The 23,460-nt window shown below is 43.3% G+C and overlaps 1 protein-coding gene across 1 annotated transcript; it reads right to left on the reverse strand.

Moving 5' to 3' along the window:
* Positions 1-9,880: 9,880 nt before the first annotated feature.
* Positions 9,881-10,629, reverse strand: LOC127330715 (copper transport protein ATX1). Its single transcript, XM_051356837.2, has 2 exons — positions 10,417-10,629; positions 9,881-10,332 (listed from the first exon to the last, which is right to left on the reverse strand). Exons 1-2 carry the CDS (start codon positions 10,538-10,540, stop codon positions 10,091-10,093), a joined length of 366 nt encoding a protein of 121 aa, XP_051212797.1. The 5' UTR covers positions 10,541-10,629; the 3' UTR covers positions 9,881-10,090.
* Positions 10,630-23,460: the final 12,831 nt, after the last annotated feature.

The raw sequence follows: 23,460 nt of genomic DNA on the forward strand, positions 1-23,460 counted from the left end.
CCATATAACAATTTATCGAAGAAGAAACTTCGCCATGAAAATTAAAAGCTAAGAACACATGTGTTCATATGAACCAGCGGAGCGTGTCTCTCTCCCACAAAAGCATTTATTCAAACAAAAACAAAAACAAAAGCACACAGACGCTCCAAGCAAAGCACATAAGATGTGACGGAATAAAAATATAGTTTCAGGGGAGGAACCTGATAAGTTGTCGATGAAGAAGGGGATGCCTTGGGCATCCCCAAGCTTAGACGCTTGAGTCTTCTTAGAATATGCAGGGGTGAACCACCGGGGCATCCCCAAGCTTAGAGCTTTCACTCTCCTTGATCATGTTGCATCATACTCCTCTCTTGATCCTTGAAAACTTCCTCCACACCAAACTCGAAACAACTCATTAGAGGGTTAGTGCACAATAAAAATTAACATATTCAGAGGTGACACAATCATTCTTAACACTTCTGGACATTGCATAATGCTACTGGTCATTAATGGATCAAAGAAATTCATCCAACATAGCAAAAGAGGCAATGCGAAATAAAAGGCAGAATCTGTCAAAACAGAACAGTTCGTATTGACGAATTTTAAAATGGCACCAGACTTGCTCAAATGAAAATGCTCAAATTGAATGAAAGTTGCGTAAATATCTGAGGATCATGCACGTAAATTGGCTTAATTTTCTGAGCTACCTACAGGGAGGTAGACCCAGATTCGTGACAGCAAATAAATCTGGAACTGCGCAGTAATCCAAATCTAGTACTTACTTTTCTATCAACGGCTTTACTTGGCACAACAAAACACTAAACTAAGATAAGGAGAGGTTGCTACAGTAGTAAACAACTTCCAAGACACAAATATAAAACAAATTACTGTAGCAAATAACACATGGGTTATCTCCCAAGAAGTTCTTTCTTTATAGCCATTAAGATGGGCTCAGCAGTTTTATTAATCCATTCGCGGGAAATAATATTTGAAGCAAAAGAGAGCTTCAAGAGGCAAATTCAAAACAAATTTAAGTCTAACATGCTTCCTATGAAGAGGAATCTTGTACACAAATGAATTTATGAAGAACAAAGTGACAAGCATAAGAGGATAAAACACGAGTAACTTCAAGATTCTTAACATAAAGAGGGGAAACTTAATATTATTAAGATGCATACAACCATATTTCCCTCTCTCATAATAACTTTCAGTAGCATCATTGATGAAATCCACAATATACCCATCACTTAAAACATTCTTATCATGGTTCATATGCATAGAAGTATCATTAATTTTGGCATAAGAAGAGTTATTCTCATTAATAGTAATTGGAGCAAGATTATTATCAAGAATTTGAACATGGTAAACAAGTTGCATATTAAAAGAATTGTTTTTGGTAATCCAATCATGACTATAACAAGTTTCATAAGGGTAGTTATAACCTATATCATAGCATTCTTTATAATAATCATCAAAGATCGGAGGCACAGTGTCATCATAAGAAATAGAATAGTTATCTTTCACAGTCGGTTTATCTATGACCATACCATCGTTGTTATTAGAAGGAAATGTATCAAACACATAATGATCAGTAGCAAATGGATTTTCAAACACCTCTTCCCCAAGCTTACAGCTTTCTATATTATTATGGGAGGAAGCATGGATAGCACTGACACTATGGCAATTATTATCATCATTTTCAGAATTAGTTTCCCAGAGATTTGCAATATCAAAAGTAGTGTGCTCATTCAAATCATGATCGCTAATGTATGTAAAGGGCATAGGAAGATCATCATATTTAGATTCATTATCACAATAATCATTAGGAGCAACATACTTACGGTTACTTAGCGTTATCTCATTCACGCGGGGATACGCCGTTACCTCTTTCTTTTTATTCTCCTTCTTCTTCTTCTTCTTCTTCGTTCCCTTCTTCTTCTTCTTCTTCTCTTCCTTCTCCTCGTTCCCTTCTTTAGGAGGAAGAGGCTTGAAGGGTGGCTCGTCCGCGTAACCTGATTTACTTTCAGAAACAATAGAAGAAACTTGGGAGGATCCCTCCTTTTCATTAATTAGTTGAAAACACACAGCGGTCCTATCATATTTTGGCAAGGTGTCATCTTCTAAAATATTTTGTATGTAAGTATTTGTATGGCTATTATCAATGCAATAAGAAAAACACCCATGCAGGACATCATCAATATCAAGATCACTCATATGTAACAAAGAGATTTTTCTCGACAGTTCTTCACACCCCAAGAATAAAGTAAGTTCATCATGCTGATTAGGAGTAATTTCATCATCACAATACAAATTCGCAGCACTCATTGGGTTCAAATTATCATTGGAGGAGCATTGAAAATTAAAATGACCCACTTCATGGCAAACTTCACAAATAAAAGGATAGAGGGCACAAACTTTTTTACCAAGATCATCTAGAGCCCTAAACCACTTTCTAGTTTTTTCATTAGTATGATGGATACAATATTCATCTTTGACTTGATTAATTCCACAAGGTCTATGCATTCCACAAAAATTAACATGCTTATAAGAAATAGCATTCTTAGGAGTTTGAGCATGCTTATTGCAATAATTAACAACAATTTCATTCTTCATGCAAGCCTCTTTAAAAGGTTCATGATACTTATCAAAATTCTTCTTAGGCAATTCAAAATGAGAAGCAAAGGCTTTATAAAGATTTGCAGCAACTTGAGAGTCAAGACCATAAGTAGCACTCATATTTCGAAATTCATCGGTATCCATAAAGGCTTCAATGCATTCATAATCATAATTTATACCTGACTCTTTACCTTCATTGTTCTCCCATCCTTCAGCGTTCTCCTTAATCCGATCAAGAAGATCCCACCTAGCTTCAACCTCCTTGCTTGTGAAAGATCCCTCCGAACACGCGTCCAGATAGTCCTTGTGTTGTCCTGAAAGTCTCGCATAAAAATTGTTAACAATAACATTACGGGGGAGCTCATGAATGGGACATTTGAGCATTAGTGACTTTAGTCTCCCCCACGCTTGAGAAATACTCTCTCCATCACGAGGATAAAAGTTATAAATATAATTCCTATCAATATGCACTTCATGAGGAGGATAAAATTTAGAATAAAAGAGAGGTGCAATTTCCTCCCAACCAAGAGAATGACTATTCTCCAACAATTTATACCAATGCGCCGCCTTACCATTCAGCGAGAAAGAGAATAGCTTCTTCTTCACTTCATCCATAGAGATACCTGCACACTTGAATAAACCGCATAATTCATGCAAGAACAATAAATGATCTCCAGGGTGGACAGTTCCATCCCCTGTATAGCGGTTATCCATAACGCGTTCAATAATTTGCATAGGTATTTTATAAGGAATACTTTCGGCAGGTGGATTTAAAATATCAGAAGCATCATTAGAGTTATCGCATATGGGAGATAAAGCATTATCAGAGCAAAATATTTCTTCCAAAGCTGAGGAGCAAAAAAGATTATTTTTATATAAACTAGCTTCCCCAAGCTTAGACTTATCCATAGTATTAGCAGTAATTGCATTCATACTAATAACATCGCTACTAGCATGCAAATAAGGTTCCATAGGTTTTTTAATTTTCGCATCAAACAATTCTAAATCAGGAAAAAGATTAAAAAACTCACCAATTTTTTTGTTGTTTTCCATTATGCCTAACTAGTGTAAACAAGAAACAAAAAGATGCAATTGCAGGATCTAAAGGAAATAGCTTCGAGTACTTACAACGACGGAAAATAGCTTGGTAGCCGAGGTCCGGAGTGTGAGTACCTTTTACCTTTCCTCCCCGGCAACGGCGCCAGAAAATAGCTTGATGTCTACTTCCCCCTCCTTTTCCTGTAGACAGTGTTGGGCCTCCAAGAGCAGAGGTTTGTAGAACAGCAGCAAGTTTTCCCTTAAGTGGATCACCCAAGGTTTATCGAACTCAGGGAGGAAGAGGTCAAAGATATCCCTCTCATGCAACCCTGCAACCACAAAGCAAGAAGTCTCTTGTGTCCCCAACACACCCAATAGGTGCACTAGTTCGGCGAAGAGATAGTGAAATACAGGTGGTATAAATAAGTATGAGCAGTAGCAACGGTGCCAGAAAATAGCTTGCTGGCGTGTAGTTGATGGTGGTAGTATTGCAGCAGTAGTAACACAGTAAAACAGTAAACCAGCAGTAGTAACTCAGCAGTATTTAGGAACAAGGCCTAGGGATTACACTTTCACTAGTGGACACTCTCAACATTGATCACATAACAGAACAAATAAATGCATACTCTACACTCTTGTTGGATGATGAACGCATTGCGTAGGATTACACGAACCCTCAATGCCGGAGTTAACAAGCTCCACAATTTGTTCATATTTAAGTAACCTTATAGTGTAAGATAGATCAAAAGACTAAACCAAGTACTAACATAGCATGCACACTGTCACCTTCATGCATATGTAGGAGGAATAGATCACATCAATATTATCATAGCAATAGTTAACTTCATAATCTACGAGAGATCATGATCATAGCATAAACCAAGTACTAACACGGTGCACACACTGTCACCTTTACACACGTGTAGGAGGAATAGAACTACTTTAATAACTTTGCTAGAGTAGCACATGGATAAATTGTGATACAAACTCATATGAATCTCAATCATGTAAAGCAGCTCATGAGATTATTGTATTGAGGTACATGGGAGAGAGATGAACCACATAGCTACAGCGAAGCCCTCAGCCTCAGGGGTGGATTACTCCCTCCTCATCATGGAGGCAGCGATGGCGGTGAAGATGGCGGTGAAGACGGCGGTGGAGATGGCTCCGGGGGCAATTCCCCGTCCGGCAGGGTGCCGAAACAGAGTTCTGTCCCCCGAATTGGAGTTTCGCGATGGTGGCGGCGCCCCTGGAGTCTTTCTGGAGTTTCGTCAATTGGTGCTGCGTTTTTAGGTCGAAAGGGATTTTATAGGCGAAGAGGCGGCGCAGGGGGGCACCTGGGGGCGCCACACCCTAGGCCGGCGCGGCCAGGGTCTGGCCCGCGCCGCCATGTGGTGTGGTGGCCCCCTGGCCCCTCTCCGACTCTTCTTCGGTGTTCTGGAGCCTTCCGGGAAAAATAGGAGGTTTGGCGTTGATTTCGTCCAATTCCGAGAATATTGCCCGAACAGCCTTTCTGGAACCAAAAACAGCAGAAAACAGGAACTGGCACTGTGGCATCTCGTTAATAGGTTAGTTCCGGAAAATGCATGAAATCATCATAAAGTGCAAGCAAAACATGTAAGTATTGTCATAAAACAAGCATGGAACGACAGAAATTATGGATACGTCGGGGACGTATCACTCGTCGGCGCGGAACGTGTGGAGGCGGCGCTGTCGTCGGGGAATCGTTGGAGATGCGATGGCGACGAGGTCTACGGCAGAAAGATGTAGGTCAGCACGGCACGGAGACAAAGTAGGACGGAAAGAAGAGGATAAGGTGTCCAGGGGTGCATAAAATCGCCCTAAAGCTCAACCTATGCTCAGACCAGACAGATGATGATGGTGGTCGCCGGTATTGACGGTTTTTCCCGCCGAAGTTGGAGATGAAACGGCGAACTTGACGACGATTACAGGGGCCTAGGGACGATTCCTTGCACGAGGTGGGAGAGGACGACGGTGCACATCGAACGGTTGTCTTGGATGGGCTCGGAGTGGCCTCCTGCGACGGCGCCATGGCGAGGCCGACGGTGTCGTTGCGGTGGTTCTCGATTGCGGAAGAAAAGAGAGAGAAGGAGAGGTTGTTGGCGGTGCGGAGGGAGGATGAGGGCAGGCTAGGGTTCCCAGCAGAGGATTTATGGAGGGGGAAAGGGAGCTGGTGAGGCTGCGGTGATAGTTGGCGTGGTGCGGAGAAGGACCACAGGGTCACACCATTCTCGTGCACGAGGAAGATGACAACAGCATCTCCAAACCTTGCAAAGGGGTACGGGCCTTGGTGGTGGGCTAGGCCAAAAGAAAGGAGGGGAAGCTGTGCTGCCGGGTTGGAAAGGAAAAGGAGCCAGGGAAGAGAGGTCGCCTGGTTAGGTTAGGTTTTATTTCAGAAAACTTTCTCCTTTGTATTTAAAACTGGTTTTATAAACCTTTTCAAGTAAAACCAAAACAAACCAAATTTTATTTCTGAAACATTTGAAGCATTTTATTTTGTTTTAAAAGTTTAGTGTTTAGGGTTTTGTTAAAGAATAGAAAAGAGGAGGTTTATTATAGAAACCATTTGGGAGGGTAAATAAAATAAGAAGGGTTTATAAAATAATTTTATTTTGTTAAAAACATGGATGATATGATGCGTGATGACATGATGATGCATAAAAGAAAAAAAACAAGAACAATCTATTATGGGTATTACCCGGGGCCGTTACATAGATGGAGATGGTGGTGATGATGGTGTTGATGGAGATGTTGATGGAGATGCCTCCTCCCAAGCCAAAGAGGAGTGGGGATATCGATGGCGTCGATTTCCCCTTCACCGAAGGCACCGGTGCAGCAGGATCTGCCCTCTCCTGGAGTAGGAGATGACTTTTTCCTCCGTCGCCGCCAAAAATATGGCTTAGGTTTTTAGGTGAAACAGAGCTTTTGGTATAAAAGGGGGGCTGAGATGATGCCCGAGGCGCAAACGACCTCGGGTGGCGCGTCCAAAAGGGCGGGCCAAACTTGGGTCCGTTTGACCCTCAGTGGCTTTCCTCGCGTGATTCTTTCGCCCACTGTCCTTCTCAGGGTGAAAAACTGATCCGGTATTTTTCCCTCGATTTTTAGACAAATAAAATACAAAAAAGGAGATTTTATGCCTCCCAGGTATTAAATACCAATGAAGGGGACTTTGTAGGAAAGTTCCAGAAATCAACTAAAAATGCATAAATAATGATGTATGATGAAAAATAACAATAAAAACTAATCATATATGTAAAAATAATGATGATGCAAAATGGATGTATCACGCATGTACGTGGAGGTCGAGACTGTCCGCTAGTTCACGGAAGCCGATGCACCTCTACCTTGGCCGGACGTCCAGCTTCCACATGGGTCGCACCTCAATCAGGTGCTGGTGCTTGCCATTCCCATGCGCGGACCTGCTCGCCATGTGGAGATCCTGTGACGGCGGGCCTACCTACTGCCAGATCTAAGGTGACACATGGCGTACGTCGTGGACTCGCCACTATGGGCTCGGTGGTTCGAGGACGGGCATGAGGAGCGGCGGGCAAGCATCGAGGTGCACCTCGAAGCCCTCGAGGACGACGATATGGACTATGAGGCCCAGGTGCCATTGCAGGTGGTCGTGAAGGGGGAGGAGGATGCGTAAACGGAGGAAGAATGGCCTGGCAACGTCTTCCCCAAGCCGCGCCCTGGCCGTCCTGACTAGTCGCGGTACCACGGGGCCGCCACCAACTACGTGGAGCCGCTCACGTGGGTGCCGCCGTTGGCGCCAAAGGAATACTACCAGGCCGGGCTCGTGGGAGGGCCCATCGAAGACCCATTGGAGGATGAGGGTGACCTCGACTGCGAGCCAATGAAGGCTGAGCTCACGGAGCAAGATGGCGTCCAGGCCGGGCGCCATGGCCGTCTCTGAGGCGGAGGAGCGCGCCAAGTGGATTAGCCTCGAGGAGGCCATCCAGCGCTTACAGCAATAGGCCGCACCAGTGCAGCCACCTTCAGCATCTGCCACATCCTCCTCCGGTGGAAATGTGTGGCCGCCGCCGTAGGTCTTCATCGACCTCGGCGATGAGGACTAAAAACCGCCGGCGAAGAGGACCAGAAGGTCCTGGCGACATTATGTACATGTTTCTCTTTTTTAAATTCGTAAAACGCTACCTTTTAGGCCCCTAATTAATATAAATTATTATTTTTTATTTTGGCATACTTTTTTCGGTTTCAAGCTGCTGGGGGCAGCTTGATACCACAAACGGACTGCCTGCTCAATCGTGTCCGCGGGCCAGTGCATTTGGATTGAAACAGACTGAAATACGGATGGCCGTCGGAGATGGTCTTGGTAAATTCCAAAGTGATACATTAGAGCATCTTCAGACGGGCGTTCCACCGAACCGTCCCCAACAGCGCTGGAAGGAACGTTTGGGGACGTGTTTTGTTCATGCCGCGTTTGCAGGACGTCGTTCTCTAGGTCCACAAGCAAAAATTTAGAAATTTAAAACTTAAGCGAATTCACATAGATTCAAACGAAATTCGATTAAATTTAAACTAAACCCTAATCTAGAAGTAATTGTGGCGGCCAGAGGCTTCGTAGTACTAGAGGAAGTTGTACATGTCATCGGTGATGACCTCATGCTTGACGCGCTCGTCGGGCTCGTTGACGGGCCCGTCCTTCATTAGGCCGCTTGGCCCAGCCTCGCCGTCGTCGGTGAGGTCCACGAGCGACTTGCCAGTGTCGCGGATGGACATGGCGATCGCCCTGTCTAGGTAGCCCCTCCAGGCGTCCTTGTCGTTCAGCGACGCCGCGAACACCGCGTGCAGCCCTAAGCAGTTCTCGGGGTCGTCGCTGCTCGCGATGAGTCGCTGGTGCCGATCGTACTCTGCTAGCAGCGCCGCCTTCCCGGTTGCCTCGTCGTCCCGCTCCTCCTCCTTCACCTCCGGCTTCGGGATGAGGAGGGCACCACCGCCGCGCCTTTGCTGCTCCCGGCTGCCGCCGCGCCTCAGATTGACTGGCGGCGTCGTGAACTCCGGCTCCTCCTTCACCTCGCGCTTGGGGACGGTGTAGGGCGCGGCGCGGTGTGATGTGGACAACGTCGATCGTGTCGGCCCTGACGAGGAAGAGTTGGAGGAGGACGAGCACGTCCTCCTCGGCTGTCAGTGCGCTGCGGGAGATGGTGGCGGCGAGACGGCGTCTCCAACTTTGGAGCGCCATTGTGGATGACGTCGATGACGTTCTCCAGGGTGCGCCCCGGAACGCCCCAGAAGATGACACGCCCGTCCTTGTTCCAGCTGTTCCGCCGACTGATGAGGCCGGCTGTGTTATTCATCTCGATGTCGTGCTGCGCCTAGAAGTAGGCGACCCACCAGGCGTCTTTGCCGGTGGCCGCCCAGGTTGGATCCGTCCACTCCTCGGCGGTGAGGCGGGACCGGCGGGCCCTGATCGCGTCCCTCCAGCGCTCCATGCTCGGCAACGGCGGAGGTGGGACGTCTATGCCGTTGACAGTCATCCTCTACCCGTTGCTGCTTGACAAGCGCATGTCCGGCGGGACGGGATATCCCGCACGGTACAGCGCCCACGCCTCCGCCACGGTAAGGCTACCGCGGCCGAAGCCGTTCGCCGCATCGATCTTGCGGGCGGACGACGACATTGGCTAGGGAGAGGAGATTTGGGAGCGACGAGAGATTGGGATGGGGAAGGAAGCAGGGACGCTTTTAATGTACAGCGGCGGAAGGCGAAGCGGTAGCGGGTCGTTTGACGCAATGACGCCGGCGCGGACGGCCATGCGGCCATGCACGACGAGACGTCCCTGCGCAGTCTGGAAAATCTGGGACCCCATTAACGTCGCTTGACCAAAGGTATGCGACGGGGTTTTAGGCTCCCGACCCGCTGACGAGTTGGGCCCGCGTCTCCTCGCCTCGCTTTCCGTTGTATCCGGCGTGCCCGGAGCGTCCCCTATGTAAAGTGGATGGGCTCAAGACGCCGGACACCGTATTGGACCGCGCCGGACAAAAAGAGGCTTTGGGGCACGCGGCTAGGAACGTTTTTTCGTCCGGTGCGTCCAAATGCCTTTGGGAATGCGGCTGGAGATGCTTGGAGATGCTCTTAGGACGACTTTGGCCATGTAAACATTTTGCGCAGCCGATTGGAACAGGGTCTATCTAGAGAAGAAGAAAAAAAACAATGACTTGGTCCTAAATCCAACCGCGGCTCTGAATCCTTGCACTAGAAAAGACTTCACCCTACATATCGTACTACCGAGCAATCTGCCAGTTCTAGAAGACAAGAACAGAGCACATTTATTCGATATGCAACATCATGCGCCACCGTACCAGACTACTAGCAACTCCTGACCGTTCGTGCAACACACGCGTAGGCGGCGTAGCCATGGCTAGACAGTAGTAGACAGTCACCGACAAACTAATTAAGCTCGCTGCCTTGATTTTACAGCCGGATCATGGGGAAGAGCTTCTTCCACGACTTCCTACTCCTGTAGGCGGTGAAGGCTCGCAGGTAGTGCTTCGGGGCATCCAGCCTGGCGTCCTCGCTCAGATCCGTCTGGTCCGCGCCCCAGAACAGTGCCGCTCGCCGCTTCCGCCGGACGGCCGCCAGCACGTCGTTCCGGTTGCATATGCCCCACACCGTCACCTTCTGTTGCTGGTAATCCACCTCAACCGAGTGTATCCCTGCAAGTATCAGCAAGCCAAGTTAGCATTCATCGACGTCGCTGGCTTCATACATTTGTGACAAAGTGCTCTATGTTTGTGTACCTTTGAGGCCGGAGAGCGCCTTCTTGATCTTCTTCTCGCAGCCGTAGGAGTAGAGGGGCACCTTCATCTCCACGTGCTGCGCCTCAATCTTTCCCCCAGCCAACACGATCTGCATGTCGCCCATCGAATCCTAGCTAGCTCTCGATCGCTAAGCAATGTAATCTCAGACTCAGCTGGAGTGAGGGATCAGTACCCGGTAGTGGTGGAGATAAACTGCAAGAGCGGCGGGCAAGGCGTTTATATAGACAAGCTAAAAGGCGACAGATCTAATTGGATAATCTTTGCATAGCCTGCCGCATGTGCGAATGGGGCGAGTCATTGCATCATCACACTCGCTTTTGATTCATCGCCGAGCGCGCTTTTCCTCCGATGCGCAGGTCGGCGGGTACGTGGGTGAGTTTGTAGCACGATCGGCGATTCATTGATTCAATCAATCGGGGGAGCAAAAGAGATCGGTACGTCGTAGTGGAGGGTTTACGTGGAGTGAGTGGCGGCCTGTCGCCGCGGCTGCGCCCATGTGAAGTGTCGTGGAAAGCGGAGGGTTTTGGATCGGAGGGTGCGGGTGGAGGTAACGGCGTCCTGTTGGGAGCACTTGCTTTTGAAATCGCCGTGGAAGGATGGCCTGATTGGCTGATCGGTAGGAGGCCGGGGTGCGAAATGTTGCAGGTGTCACGACTAGATTCGATGCAGGAGCTTGTGGTTCTTTTTCATGTGGATCGTGCTCTGCTTTCTCGTGGCTCTCGTCGGTTAGCAACATTTTGGATCATGATCTAAGCTTTTTTTTTTTTAGCTTCGCTTTAAGCCTTTTAACGTTCCTAGAAAAGTATGCCCATACGCCTTGACGCATTCTGCTCATTTGAGCTGAAAAACTGTGGGAGTTGGCATTGATCAATTTGGAATATACTGTTGGAATTTTGCCTAAAATAGGTTCAGCCTATTTATTTAGTCCACAATTTCTCGAAAATTCAAAGATCCAATTAACCTATTCATGCATGGCAATTGGGACAAAAGTTTAGTCCAGAATGCTAATTTAGAGATAATTGGACCTCCTTATAAGAGGGGTTGCTCTACTTGAGCATGAGAATAAGGCTCCTACACGCGCTCCTCCTCCACCGCCCACCTCGCGTCGTCACGACGTGACATGAGGCGTGTGCCACTGTTTACGGGAATGGCTCGAGCCGAGACTTCTCTTTTTGTACGCTTGAATGAAATTTGAATGGCACAGAAGCTGAAACATTTTATTGCATGTTCAGTTCATCATCCGTCCCTTCGTTTTATCTCCCAACACAGCCGCGGCTGCGTCCATGTGAAGTGTCGTGGAAAGCCGAGGGTTTTGGATTGGAGGGTAGTGGGACATAGTGGCATCTCACTATCGCAAGTATGGGATTTTTTTTCCAAAAATGTGAAAATTCCAGACCTCGATGCACGTCAACACGAGTGCAGCCGAGTTTTATCATGTCTTGCAAAAAACTAACAAAAAGGAGCATAGAGCACAACCAAAGAAACTAAAATTACATCACGCACTTATGCAACATAACCCTAAATTTAAACCTTGCAGACCAAATATAGCTAGTCTAGTATATTCCGAATAAAGTACACCTCTCTTTGAATTATAATTTATCAATTGTGGGACTATTTTTAAGCGCTTCCTCTCTCTACACCACTACTCCTCTAATCACAACACCCAATGGTGCTATGAAAAAACTTGTTCGGTAGACCCTTCACCATAAGCATATGCATCTTCTTTACTATTCAGGCATATCCCAAAATACATTATCCAAGATAAAGCAGTGGTCACTTGGTTGTCAACAGAAAAACTTTAATTCATTGCCCAATGAAAATAGTTTAACGTTTAAGTGGTGGCGATGGTAGCCCAGTCAACATATTTATTTTGGGAGAAATTTTGCAAAATCAAATATCATCACGTAAATCGCAAAACAAAATATACTAAAAACATAAATTCATATAAAATAAAAAATATTTTATAAGAAAAATAAAATAGAAGAATTCAAAATGCAATAAAAAATCTGGAAAATCGAAAAAATATCATAGGAAATTTTAAAAAATCAAGAATATTACAGAGAAATAAAAAAGAAAATATGAGACTTGAATAAAATAGAAAGATTCGCTTACAAGATTTGATAGAATATTTCTGGTAGTTATGTGTTTATAGCAGAAATAGTTTTGACCGTTGAAACTCAGAGACCAACATAGATTTTAAAATTGAGTCTGCATCCATCAAGATCTTTATTAAATTCGGGGGAGGAGGATCTTGTAGATCTAGTAGCATTACAAATAGCAATATGAAAGCACGAACCATGGGCATGAACCATGTCACATTTGTTGGAGATATGCCCGAGAGGCAATAATAAAATGGTTGTTGTTATATCTTAGTGTTCATGATAAATGTTTACATTCCATGCTAATTGTATTAAGTGGAAACATTGATGCATGTGTGTTTTGTAAACAAACCAGAGTTCCTAGTAAGCCTCTCGTTTAACTAGCTTGTTGATTAATAGATGATCATAGTTCCTGGTCATGAACATTGGATGTTATTAATAACAGGATCATATCATTAGGAGAATGATGTGATGGACACACACACATAGTAAGCATATCATATGATCAAGTCATTAAGTTTGTTTTGGTACACGCTTTCAATTCATAGTAACTTAATCCTTCGACCATGAGATCGTGTTAATCACTTACACCAGATGGATGATTTGATGACATCAAACACCACTTCGTAAATGGGTGGTTATAAAGGTGGTATTAAGTTTTCAGAAAGTATAAGCTGAAGCACATGGACCAAGAGTGGGATTTGTCCATCCTAATGATAGATAGATATACTCTGGGCCCTATTGGTGGAATGTCATCCAATTAACTTGTAAGCATGTGACTAGGTCACAAGGGATGACATATCATGGTATGAGTAAAAAGTACTTATCAGTAACGAGGTTGAACTAGGTATAGAGATACCGATGATCGAACCTCGGATAAGTAAAGTATCGCTCGACAAAGGGAATCGGTGTCGTATGTTAATGGTTCATTTGATCACGAAGTCATCGTTCAATATGTAGGAGCCATTATGGATCTCCAGATCCAGCTATTTGTTATTGATCGGAGAGGTGTCTCGATCATGTCTGCATAGTTCGCGAACCGTAGGGTGACACACTTAAGGTTCGATGTTGTTTAGTAGATATGGAATATGACATGTAGACCGAATATTGTTTGAAGTCTCTGATGGGATCCAGGACATCACGAGGAGGTTCAAAATGGTCCGGAGAATAAGATTCATATAATGGAAGTCATCTTCTAGGGTTCGGGAAAACTTTCAGTGTTTTGACCGGAGCTTCTAGAAGGTTCTAGAGGGCCACGGGTGGGCCCACCACCCCGGGAGGGGCCAAATGGGCTGAGGAAATGCTGCGGGGGCCTCATGGTGTAGGGATTCGTTGCATAGAAAACAAAAAAATTCCTACCGCGAGAACGCAATCCAAGCCAAGATGCAATCTAGAAGACGGGAGCAACGAGGGGATGATCGAAACTCACCCTTGAAGATTTCCAAAGCCTACAAGATGAGGCTCTTGTTGCTGCAGTAGACGATCACTTGCCGCTTGCAAAAGCGCGTAGAAGATCTTGATCACGGTGCCACAATCGGGCAGCACCTCCGTACTCGGTCACACGTTCGGTGTTGATGAAGACGACGTCCTTCTCCCCGTTCCAGCGGGCAGCGGAAGTAGTAGCTCCTCCTTGAATCCGGCAGCACGATGGCATGGTGGCGGTGGCGATGGAGAACTCCGACGGAGCTTCGCTAAGCGTGCGGGAGAGGTGGAGGAGAGGGGGGCGGCTAGGGTTTGGGAGAGGGGGTGGCCGGCCTCAAGGGGTGCGACCAGCTTGTGGCTTTGTGGTTTTGTGGTATTGTGGTGGTATTGTGGTGGCCGGCTGATGACCCACAAGTATAGGGGGTGTATCGTAGTATTTTCGATAAGTAAGAATGTCGATCCCAACGAGGAGCAGAAGGTGTTGACAAGCAGTTTCGATGAAGGATTCACTGTAAATGCTCACAGACAAGTATTCAGGGGGTTTTGATGTAACAGTTGAATAAAGTACGAGTAAGTAAAGTGCGAGAGTAACAATTGCAGCGAGTGGCCCAATCCTTTTTAGCACAAAGGACAAGCCAGTTTGTTTACTTATAATGACCAAACGTTCTCGAGGACACACGGGATTTTAGTCTAGTGCTTTCGCTACATACGGCTAAATAATCTTCATTGTTATGATAAGTGTTGTGTGGGTGAACCTATGCTAATGTACCGCCCTTCCTAGGACTAATACATACTTGTGATTATACCCCTTGCAAGCATCCGCAACTACAAGAAAGTAATTAAGAATAAATCTAACCACAGCCTTAAACTCTGAGATCCTGCGATCCCTCCTGCATCGATATACCAACGGGGGTTTAGGTTTCTGTCACTCCGACAACCCCGCAATTGGCAAACGAATACAAGATGCATTCCCCTAGGCCCATAAATGGTGAAGTGTCATGTAGTCGACGTTCACATGACACCACTAGAAGAATAACACCACAACTTAAATATCATACCATTGAATATTACTCAACCATAGTTCACTACTAACATTTAGACTTCACCCATGTCCTCAAGAACTAAACGAACTACTCACGAGACATCATATGGAACATGATCAGAGGTGATATGATGATGAATAACAATCTGAACATAAACTTGGTTCAATGGTTTCACTCAATAGCATCAACAACAAGTAGAGATCGATACCGGGAGAGTTTCCCCTATCAAACAATCAAGATCAAACCCAAATTGCTACGGCGGTGACGGTGTCCAGCGGTGGAGACGGCGGTGATGATGGTGGAGATGATGATGATGGTGATGGAGATGATGTCCAGCTCGATGACGGTGACGATGGCGTCGATTTCCCCCTCCCGGAGGGAATTTCCCCGGCGGATTCCTGCCCGCCGGAGAGCTCTTTTCTCTCGGGTGTTCTCCGCCCCGCAGAGGCGGCTGTAACTCTTCGCGAGGTACCCTCTGTGGCTTAGGTTTTCGGGACGAAGGATTTCGCGAAGAAAAGGAGGCGAAAGGGGCTGTGGGCCCCCCACACCACATGGTGGCGCGGCCAGGCCATGGGCCGCGCCACCCTATGGTGTGGGCCCACCCTGGGTCCTCCTGGCTCCTCCTTCTGGCTTCCTTCGTCATCTTGAAAAATAGGATTTTTGGTATAATTTCCTTCCACAGCTGATCTTCCGAAATATTGCGTTCTGACGGTGCTTTTTCCAGCAGAATCCTGGCTCCGGTGCTTGATCCTCCAATAATGATGAAACATGCAAAATAGATGAAATAACATAAGTATTGTGTCCCAATATGAAATATATCAATGAATAACAGCAAATTATGATATAAAATAGTGATGCAAATTAGACGTATCAACTCCCCCCAAGCTTAGACTTCGCTTGTCCCCAAGCGAAACTGAGCTCGATAAACAGGACCACATGTTTATGGAGTGAAGAGTCGATAAATAAAATACGGACAAGAAGCATCATATTCATTCGCACAAGACATTATAGTGGACAACCTCCTCTTATAACTCAACTTGAAACAAGTATAAGGTAATCACAAATAAAGGTGCATAAGAAATCATAATTGGTGATGGCAAACTTCGTTCTTGGTCAGAGAACAATTAACAGATTATACTTATCTCATTGAGCAGCGCTCTCATGTTAAAGTTTATAAGGCACAACTTGCATACTCAATCATAATGGTCTCTTCATGATCATTGATAACTTGCAAAGCTATATTCATTCAGATAAAACTTGTACTAAACAAAGAAGAATAAAAGACATGACGAAGCAAATCACAATATAATGGTTTGATCATAACTACTCAAATGCTTGCTTAAGATGGAGGGAAATAGGTTTACTGACTCAACATAAAGTAAAAGACAGGCCCTTCGCAGAGGGAAGCAGGGATTAAATCATGTGCTAGAGCTTTTTCAGTTTTGCAATCATACAAAGAGAATAAAAGTAACATTTTGAGAGGTGTTTGTTGTTGTCAACGACTGGTAGCGGGTACTCTAACCCCCTCGCCAGACAAACCTTCAAAGAGCGGCTCCCATTTTATTTTTATTTTGTGTGGCACTCCTTCCAACCTTTCTTTCACAAACCATGGCTAACCGAATCCTCGGGTGCCTGCCAACAATCTCATACCATGAAGGAGTGCCTTTTTATTTTAGTCTTATTATGATGATGACACTCCCCCCAACCTTTGCTTACACAAGCCATGGCTAACCGAATCCTTCGGGTGCCGTCCATCAATCACATACCATGGAGGAGTGTCTATTTAGTTTAATTAATTTGGGACTGGGAATCCCATTGCCAGCTCTTTTTGCAAAATTATTGGATAAGCGGATGAAGCCACTAGTCCATTGGTGAAAGTTGCCCAACAAGATTGAAAGATAAAACACCACATACTTCCTCATGAGCTATAAAACATTGACACAAATAAGAGATACTAAGTTTTGAATTGTTTAAAGGTAGCACATGAAGTATTTACTTGGAATGGCAGAAAATACCATATAGTAGGTAGGTATGGTGGACACAAATGGCATAGGTTTGGGCTAAGGTTTGGATGCACGAGAAGTATTCCCTCTCAGTACAGGTTTTTGGCTAGCAAGGTTAAATAGCAAGCATAAGAGTTGAGGGAAACAAACAAATATACATGTGATAGAAACAATCATGCATCTTCCTTGTAAGCACAAACAATTTTAACTTCAGAATAATAAGCTATGAGCTAACAAGAAAGAAAGATATGAAACAACTACATGTATTTCTCTTTTCTACTTAAACCTCAAAGTGTTGTTGCTATTGACCAATGCTAAGTTTGCCAAAACCAAATAGATTTATTCAATGCTCCCAAAGTGATACCAATACTAACAACAAGGTAAATCATACAATAGAGATTGCAAACTAAAATAAGATGTGCAATATGTAAATGATAAGACTTCTCATTAATATTCCATAACGATAACTCACACCAAGGGATACATAGATAACCAACTAAAGGAGAGATACTTCCAAATTGCAACCCATCTTATATGATAACTTCCCTACTCATGATATGACACTACTTGACAATAAAAAGTAAAAGGTAGTGATGATGTGATACCGCGGCACTCCCCCAAGCTTGGAACAAACCAAGGGGATGCCAATACCGATGATGAATTACTCCTGCGGCGATGGTGGTGATGAACTCCTCCCGCGCTTCTTACAGATCTCCTTCAGCTTCAGCTTCTCAGCCTGACAATTCTGCACTAAGACCCGAAGAGATTCATTGTTATCTGAAGTTGGCGATGATGACCTTGTGATGTGAATCGAGTGGTATTCCAGCATTCTTCGGAGACGGCAATTCTCCTCCTGGAGTATCTCCACTTCTCTTCTCAGAGCCCGATATTGATCACAAAACTCATCGGTAGTCCGTAGAGCTTCTTCCAACACAGGGAAGGAGTCGAGGCTAAGAGCGGGTGGTAAAGGTCCCTGCAAGTTATGAGAAAAAGAACGTCGAGTGTCAACAGATCCCATCAAGATTTGCTTGCTCCCAATGGCTTGCTGCTCTTGTCTTGATGGCACCCTCTTCACTTCTTCCTCCGAAAGCCCCTTGCCCTTGTTGGAGGCCATGGTGCTTCTAGACCGAAAACAGATCCTGGCAGAAACAGCTCGAAACAAAACACGTCGAGAAAACGATATACGGACCTCCAGGGGTCCGGGGGATTATATAGCAAAAATTTTCACGACAAACGGAAAGTACCAGATCGAACCAGAGTCGGAAAGGGGCGACGAGGCGGCCAAACCATAGGTCGGCGCGGGCCCAGGCCAGGCCGCGCCGGCCTATGGTGGCACCCCCTCGTGCGTCCTTTCCACTCCGTTTCAAACTCGTAATTTTTCATATTTTCCAAAAACAGCAAAAATATTGTTCGGAAAGTAAATTGCGTACTTTTCATTACCAGTACTGTTACCTATTCAAAGTCGAGTTCTGGCGGACTGTCAATTTGCCCTTTGATGAAAGCCTCCGGTGTTTCCACTTGAATAATATCAACATCAACATTATAAGAATCACCTGAGATATAATGCTTGAGTCTTTGTCCATTCACCACTTGCGTAGCATTGCCTTGGAGAGAGCTAATTTTGATTGCTCCTGAACGATACACCTCCTCGACAACATATGGTCCTTCCCATTTCGAGAGTAATTTTCCTGCAAAGAATCTGAGACGAGACCGATACAATAGGACTTTATCCCCAATATTAAATTCTCTTTTGATAATCCTCCTATCATGCCATTTTTTAACTTTCTCTTTAAAGAGTTTAGCATTTTCATAAGCTTCACTTCTCCATTCATCTAGAGAACTTAATTGCAACAACCTCTTATCACCTAAGAAGTTTAGGATCTTTATTTAATTCTCTAACAGCCCAATAAGCTTTGTGCTCTAGTTCTAAAGGTAAATGACAAGCTTTCCCATAAACCATTTTATAAGGTGACATTCCCATGGGATTTTTATAAGCAGTTCTATAAGCCCATAGTGCATCCTTCAATTTACTAGCCCAATTTTTTTTAGTTTTATTAACGGTCTTTCCCAAAATAGATTTAATTTCTCTATTTGATAATTCCACTTGACCACTAGTTTGAGGATGATAAGCGGAAGCAATTCTATGATTAATACCATACTTAGCAAGAGTTTTTCTAAAACCTCCATGAATAAAATGAGAACCTCCATCAGTCATAATATATCTAGGCACTCCAAATCTAGGAAAAATAATGTCTAAAAGCATTCTTAAAGAGGTCTCACCATCAGCACTTTTTGTAGGTATGGCTTCCACCCATTTAGTAACATAATCAACAGCAACAAGTATATGAGTGTTACCTTCTGAAGACGGAAAAGGTCCCATGAAGTCAAATCCCCAACAATCAAACGGTTCAATAACAAGAGTATAATTCATAGGCATTTCATTACGTCTGGAGATATTACCAACCCTTTGACATTCATCACAAGATAAAATAAATTTTCTCGCATCTTTGAAGAGAGTTGGCCAATAAAAACCTGATTGTAGAACCTTTTGCGCGGCTCTTTCTCCAGCGTGATGTCCTCCATAAGCACTACCATGACATTTACTCAATATCTCTTGTTGTTCATATTCGGGAACACACCTTCGCATAATACCATCCACTCCTTCTTTATATAAGTGTGGGTCATCCCAGAAATAATGCCTCAAGTCATAAAAGAATTTCCTCCTTTGCTGAGCTGAAAAGGTTGGAGGCAAGTACTTGGAAACAATAAAATTAGCATAATCAGCATACCAAGGACTGTCTCGCGAGCTCACCTTTATTACATCCAATTGTTCATTTGGAAAACTATCATTAACAGGAACAGGATCATAAGCAATATTTTCCAATCTAGACAAATTATCAGCAACAAGATTATTAGCACCTTTCCTAACTACAATATGTAAATCAAATTCTTGCAAAAGAAGTACCCATCTAATAAGCCTCGGCTTAGCATCTTTCTTTGTCATAAGGTATCTAATTGCAGCATGATCAGTATGAATAGTAACTTTTGAATCCACAATATAAGATCTAAATTTATCACAAGCAAAGACTACAGCTAATAATTCTTTTTCAGTTGTAGCATAATTTCTTTGAGCAGCATCAAGAGTTTTACTAGCATAATGAATAACATTCAATTTTTTATCTACTCGCTGTCCAAGAACAGCGCCTACAGCAAAATCACTAGCATCACACATAATTTCAAATGGTAAGTTCCAATCAGGAGGTTCAACTATAGGAGCAGTTGTTAAGGCTTTCTTTAGAGTTTCAAAAGCTTCCTTACAATCATCATCAAAAACAAATGGTACATCTTTTTGAAGAAGATTAGTAAGAGGTTTTGAAATCTTGGAGAAATCTTTAATAAACCTCCTATAAAACCCAGCATGACCAAGAACACTACGAATACCTTTAACATCCCTAGGATAGGGCATCTTCTCAATTGCTTCAACTTTAGCTCTATCAACTTCAATACCTCTCTCAGAAATTTTATGTCCCAATACAATTCCTTCATTGACCATAAAGTGGCATTTCTCCCAATTAAGAACAAGGTTAGTTTCTTCACATCTCTGCAAAATTTTATCAAGGTTTCGCAAGCAACTATCAAAAGAATTCCCATATACGGAAAAATCATCCATGAATACCTCTACAATACTCTCACAAAAACCATGAAAAATAGCAGACATGCATCTTTGAAAAGTAGCAGGAGCATTACATAAACCAAAAGGCATACGTCTATAAGCATAAGTTCCATAGGGACAAGTGAAAGTGGTTTTCTCTTGATCTTTAGCTTTAACAAGAATTTGTGAAAACCAGAATAACCATCAAGAAAACAAAAATGAGTATTTTTAGACAATCTTTCTAGCATTTGATCAATAAATGGTAAAGGGTAATGATCTTTCTTAGTAACTTTATTAACTTTTCGAAAATCAATGCACATTCTATACCCTACAACTACTCTTTGAGGGATGAGCTCATCATTATCATTAGGCACAACAGTCATTCCTCCCTTCTTGGGAACGCAATGCACAGGACTAACCCATCTACTATCAGCAATAGGATATATAATACCAGCTTCAAGAAGTCTTAATACCTCATTCCTTACCACCTCCTTCATCTTCGGAATTAGACGACGCTGATGTTCAACAACAGGCTTCGCATCATCTTCCATATTAATAGCATGTTGGCAAATAGAAGGAGAAATCCCTTTCAAATCATCAAGAGTGTAGCCAATAGCTCCTCGGTGCTTCTTCAATATTTCCAATAACCTTTCTTCCTCAATCTCTGAAAGCTTAGAACTAATAATAACAGGATATATTTTCTTATCATCAATATGAGCATATTTAAGATTATCAGGCAAAGGCTTTAAATCAAAAACAGGATCTTCCTTTGGTGGCGGTGTTGTACCCAAATCTTCCACCGGTAAATCATGCTTGAGAATAGGTTGGCGAAGAAAAATTTCCTCAAGCTCATCTCTTTCTTTCCTAAAAACTTCACTCTCGCTATCCTCCAAATGTTGCTGCAAAGGATTGTTAGGAACAAGAACAATAGATGCACACTGTTCCATTTTAAAATCATCACTAGGCAAATCAGCTTTATAAGGAGTTTTGGTAAATTTAGAGAAGTTAAACTCCTAAGATTCACCAGCAAATTTAGTCAAAATTTTCTCTTTCTTGCAATCTATAATAGCTCCACAAGTATTCAGAAAAGGTCTACCAAAAATAATAGGACAATAATCACTAGCAGCAGAACCAAGTACCAAAAAGTCAGCAGGATATTTAATCTTACCGCATAAAACTTCCACATCTCGAACAATACCAATTGGAGAAATAGTTTCTCTATTAGCTAGCTGAATAACCACATCAATATCTTCAAGTTCACAAGAATCAATTTCGTGCATAATCTCCATGTAAAGCTCATAAGGAATAGCACTAACACTTGCACCAATATCACATAATCCATAATAGCAATGATCACCAATTCTAACAGATAGCATAGGAACACTAGCTTGTTTGGGTTTATTAGGATGTGAAACAATATTAGAAGCATCTTCACAGAAAATAATATGACCATCCTCCACATTTTCAGTCACAAGATCTTTAACTATTGCAACAAAGAGGTTCAACTTTTATTTGTTCTTCAGGTTCTATGTGTTTCTTTTCACTTTTATGAACCGCACTATTTATAACAGAGTACTCCTTCATTTTAGCAGGGAAAGGAGTTTTTTCAATATAAGCTTCAGGAATAACATGATCAGCAGTTTCAACTACAACGTATTTATTAATAGATGAATCAATTTTATCTTTATACGGTTCATGATACTTATCAAAATTCTTCTTTGGCAATTCATAATGAGAGGCAAAAGCTTTATAAAGATTTGCAGCAACTTGAGAATCAAGACCATATGTAGCACTCATATTACGAAATTTATCAGTATCCATAAAAGCTTCAATGCATTTATAATCATAAATTATACCTGATTCTCTATCCTTGTCGTTCTCCCAACCTTCAGTATTTTCTTGGATCCGATCAAGAAGGTCCCTTTTAAACTCTTCTTTGTTGCGTGTAAATGATCCAGAACAAGAAGTATCCAGCAAGGTCTTGTCTTGAAAAGAAAGTCTTGCATAGAAATTATCAATAATAACATTACCAGGAAGCTCATGAATGGGGCATTTGAGCATTAAAGACTTCAATCTCCCCCAAGCTTGGGCAATACTCTCTCCATCATGAGGCCAAAAATTATATATGCGATTCCGATCCTTGTGAATTTCACTTGGAGGATAGAACTTAGAATAAAACCGGGGCACAATATCATTCCATTCAAGAGAATCCCCATTATCCAGTAATTTATACCAATACGCCGCTTTACCAGACAGCGATAAAGAAAATAGTTTCTTCCTCACTTCATCCATAGCAATACCTGCACACTTGAATAAACCGCATAATTCATGTAAGAACAATAAATGATCTCCAGGGTGGACAGTTCCATCCCCTTCATAGCGGTTATCCATAACACGTTCAATAATTTTCATAGGTATTTTATATGGTATCACTTCCTCACCTGGCGCCTCATCCACTACCGTTGCAGTAGTAGTAGATTTCCCAAATAAAAATTGGAGAGAAGATCTCTCCATAATGACTTATAGCAGCAGGCAGAAATAAAATCAGCACAAACAGTAAAGCTTTTCCTTACCAATTCCACTTACCAATAGCGCTTCACTCCCCGGCAACGGCGCCAGAAAATAGTCTTGATGACCCACAAGTATAGGGGGTGTATCGTAGTATTTTAGATAAGTAAGAATGTCGATCCCAACGAGGAGCAGAAGGTGTTGACAAGCAGTTTCGATGAAGGATTCACTGTAAATGCTCACAGACAAGTATTCAGGGGGTTTTGATGTAACAGTTGAATAAAGTACGAGTAAGT

The sequence above is a fragment of the Lolium perenne genome, chromosome 2 (assembly GCF_019359855.2).
Source record: "Lolium perenne isolate Kyuss_39 chromosome 2, Kyuss_2.0, whole genome shotgun sequence".
Classification (NCBI taxonomy): domain Eukaryota; kingdom Viridiplantae; phylum Streptophyta; class Magnoliopsida; order Poales; family Poaceae; genus Lolium; species Lolium perenne.

Excerpts from the sequence above, each read along its gene's own strand:
- LOC127330715 (XM_051356837.2), bottom strand. The coding sequence starts at position 10,540 with ATGGGCGACATGCAGATCGTGTTGGCTGGGGGAAAGATTGAGGCGCAG. Across the intron at positions 10,333-10,416 it reads GGCGCTCTCCGGCCTCAAAG|GGATACACTCGGTTGAGGTG; the intron begins GTACACAAACAT and ends TGATACTTGCAG.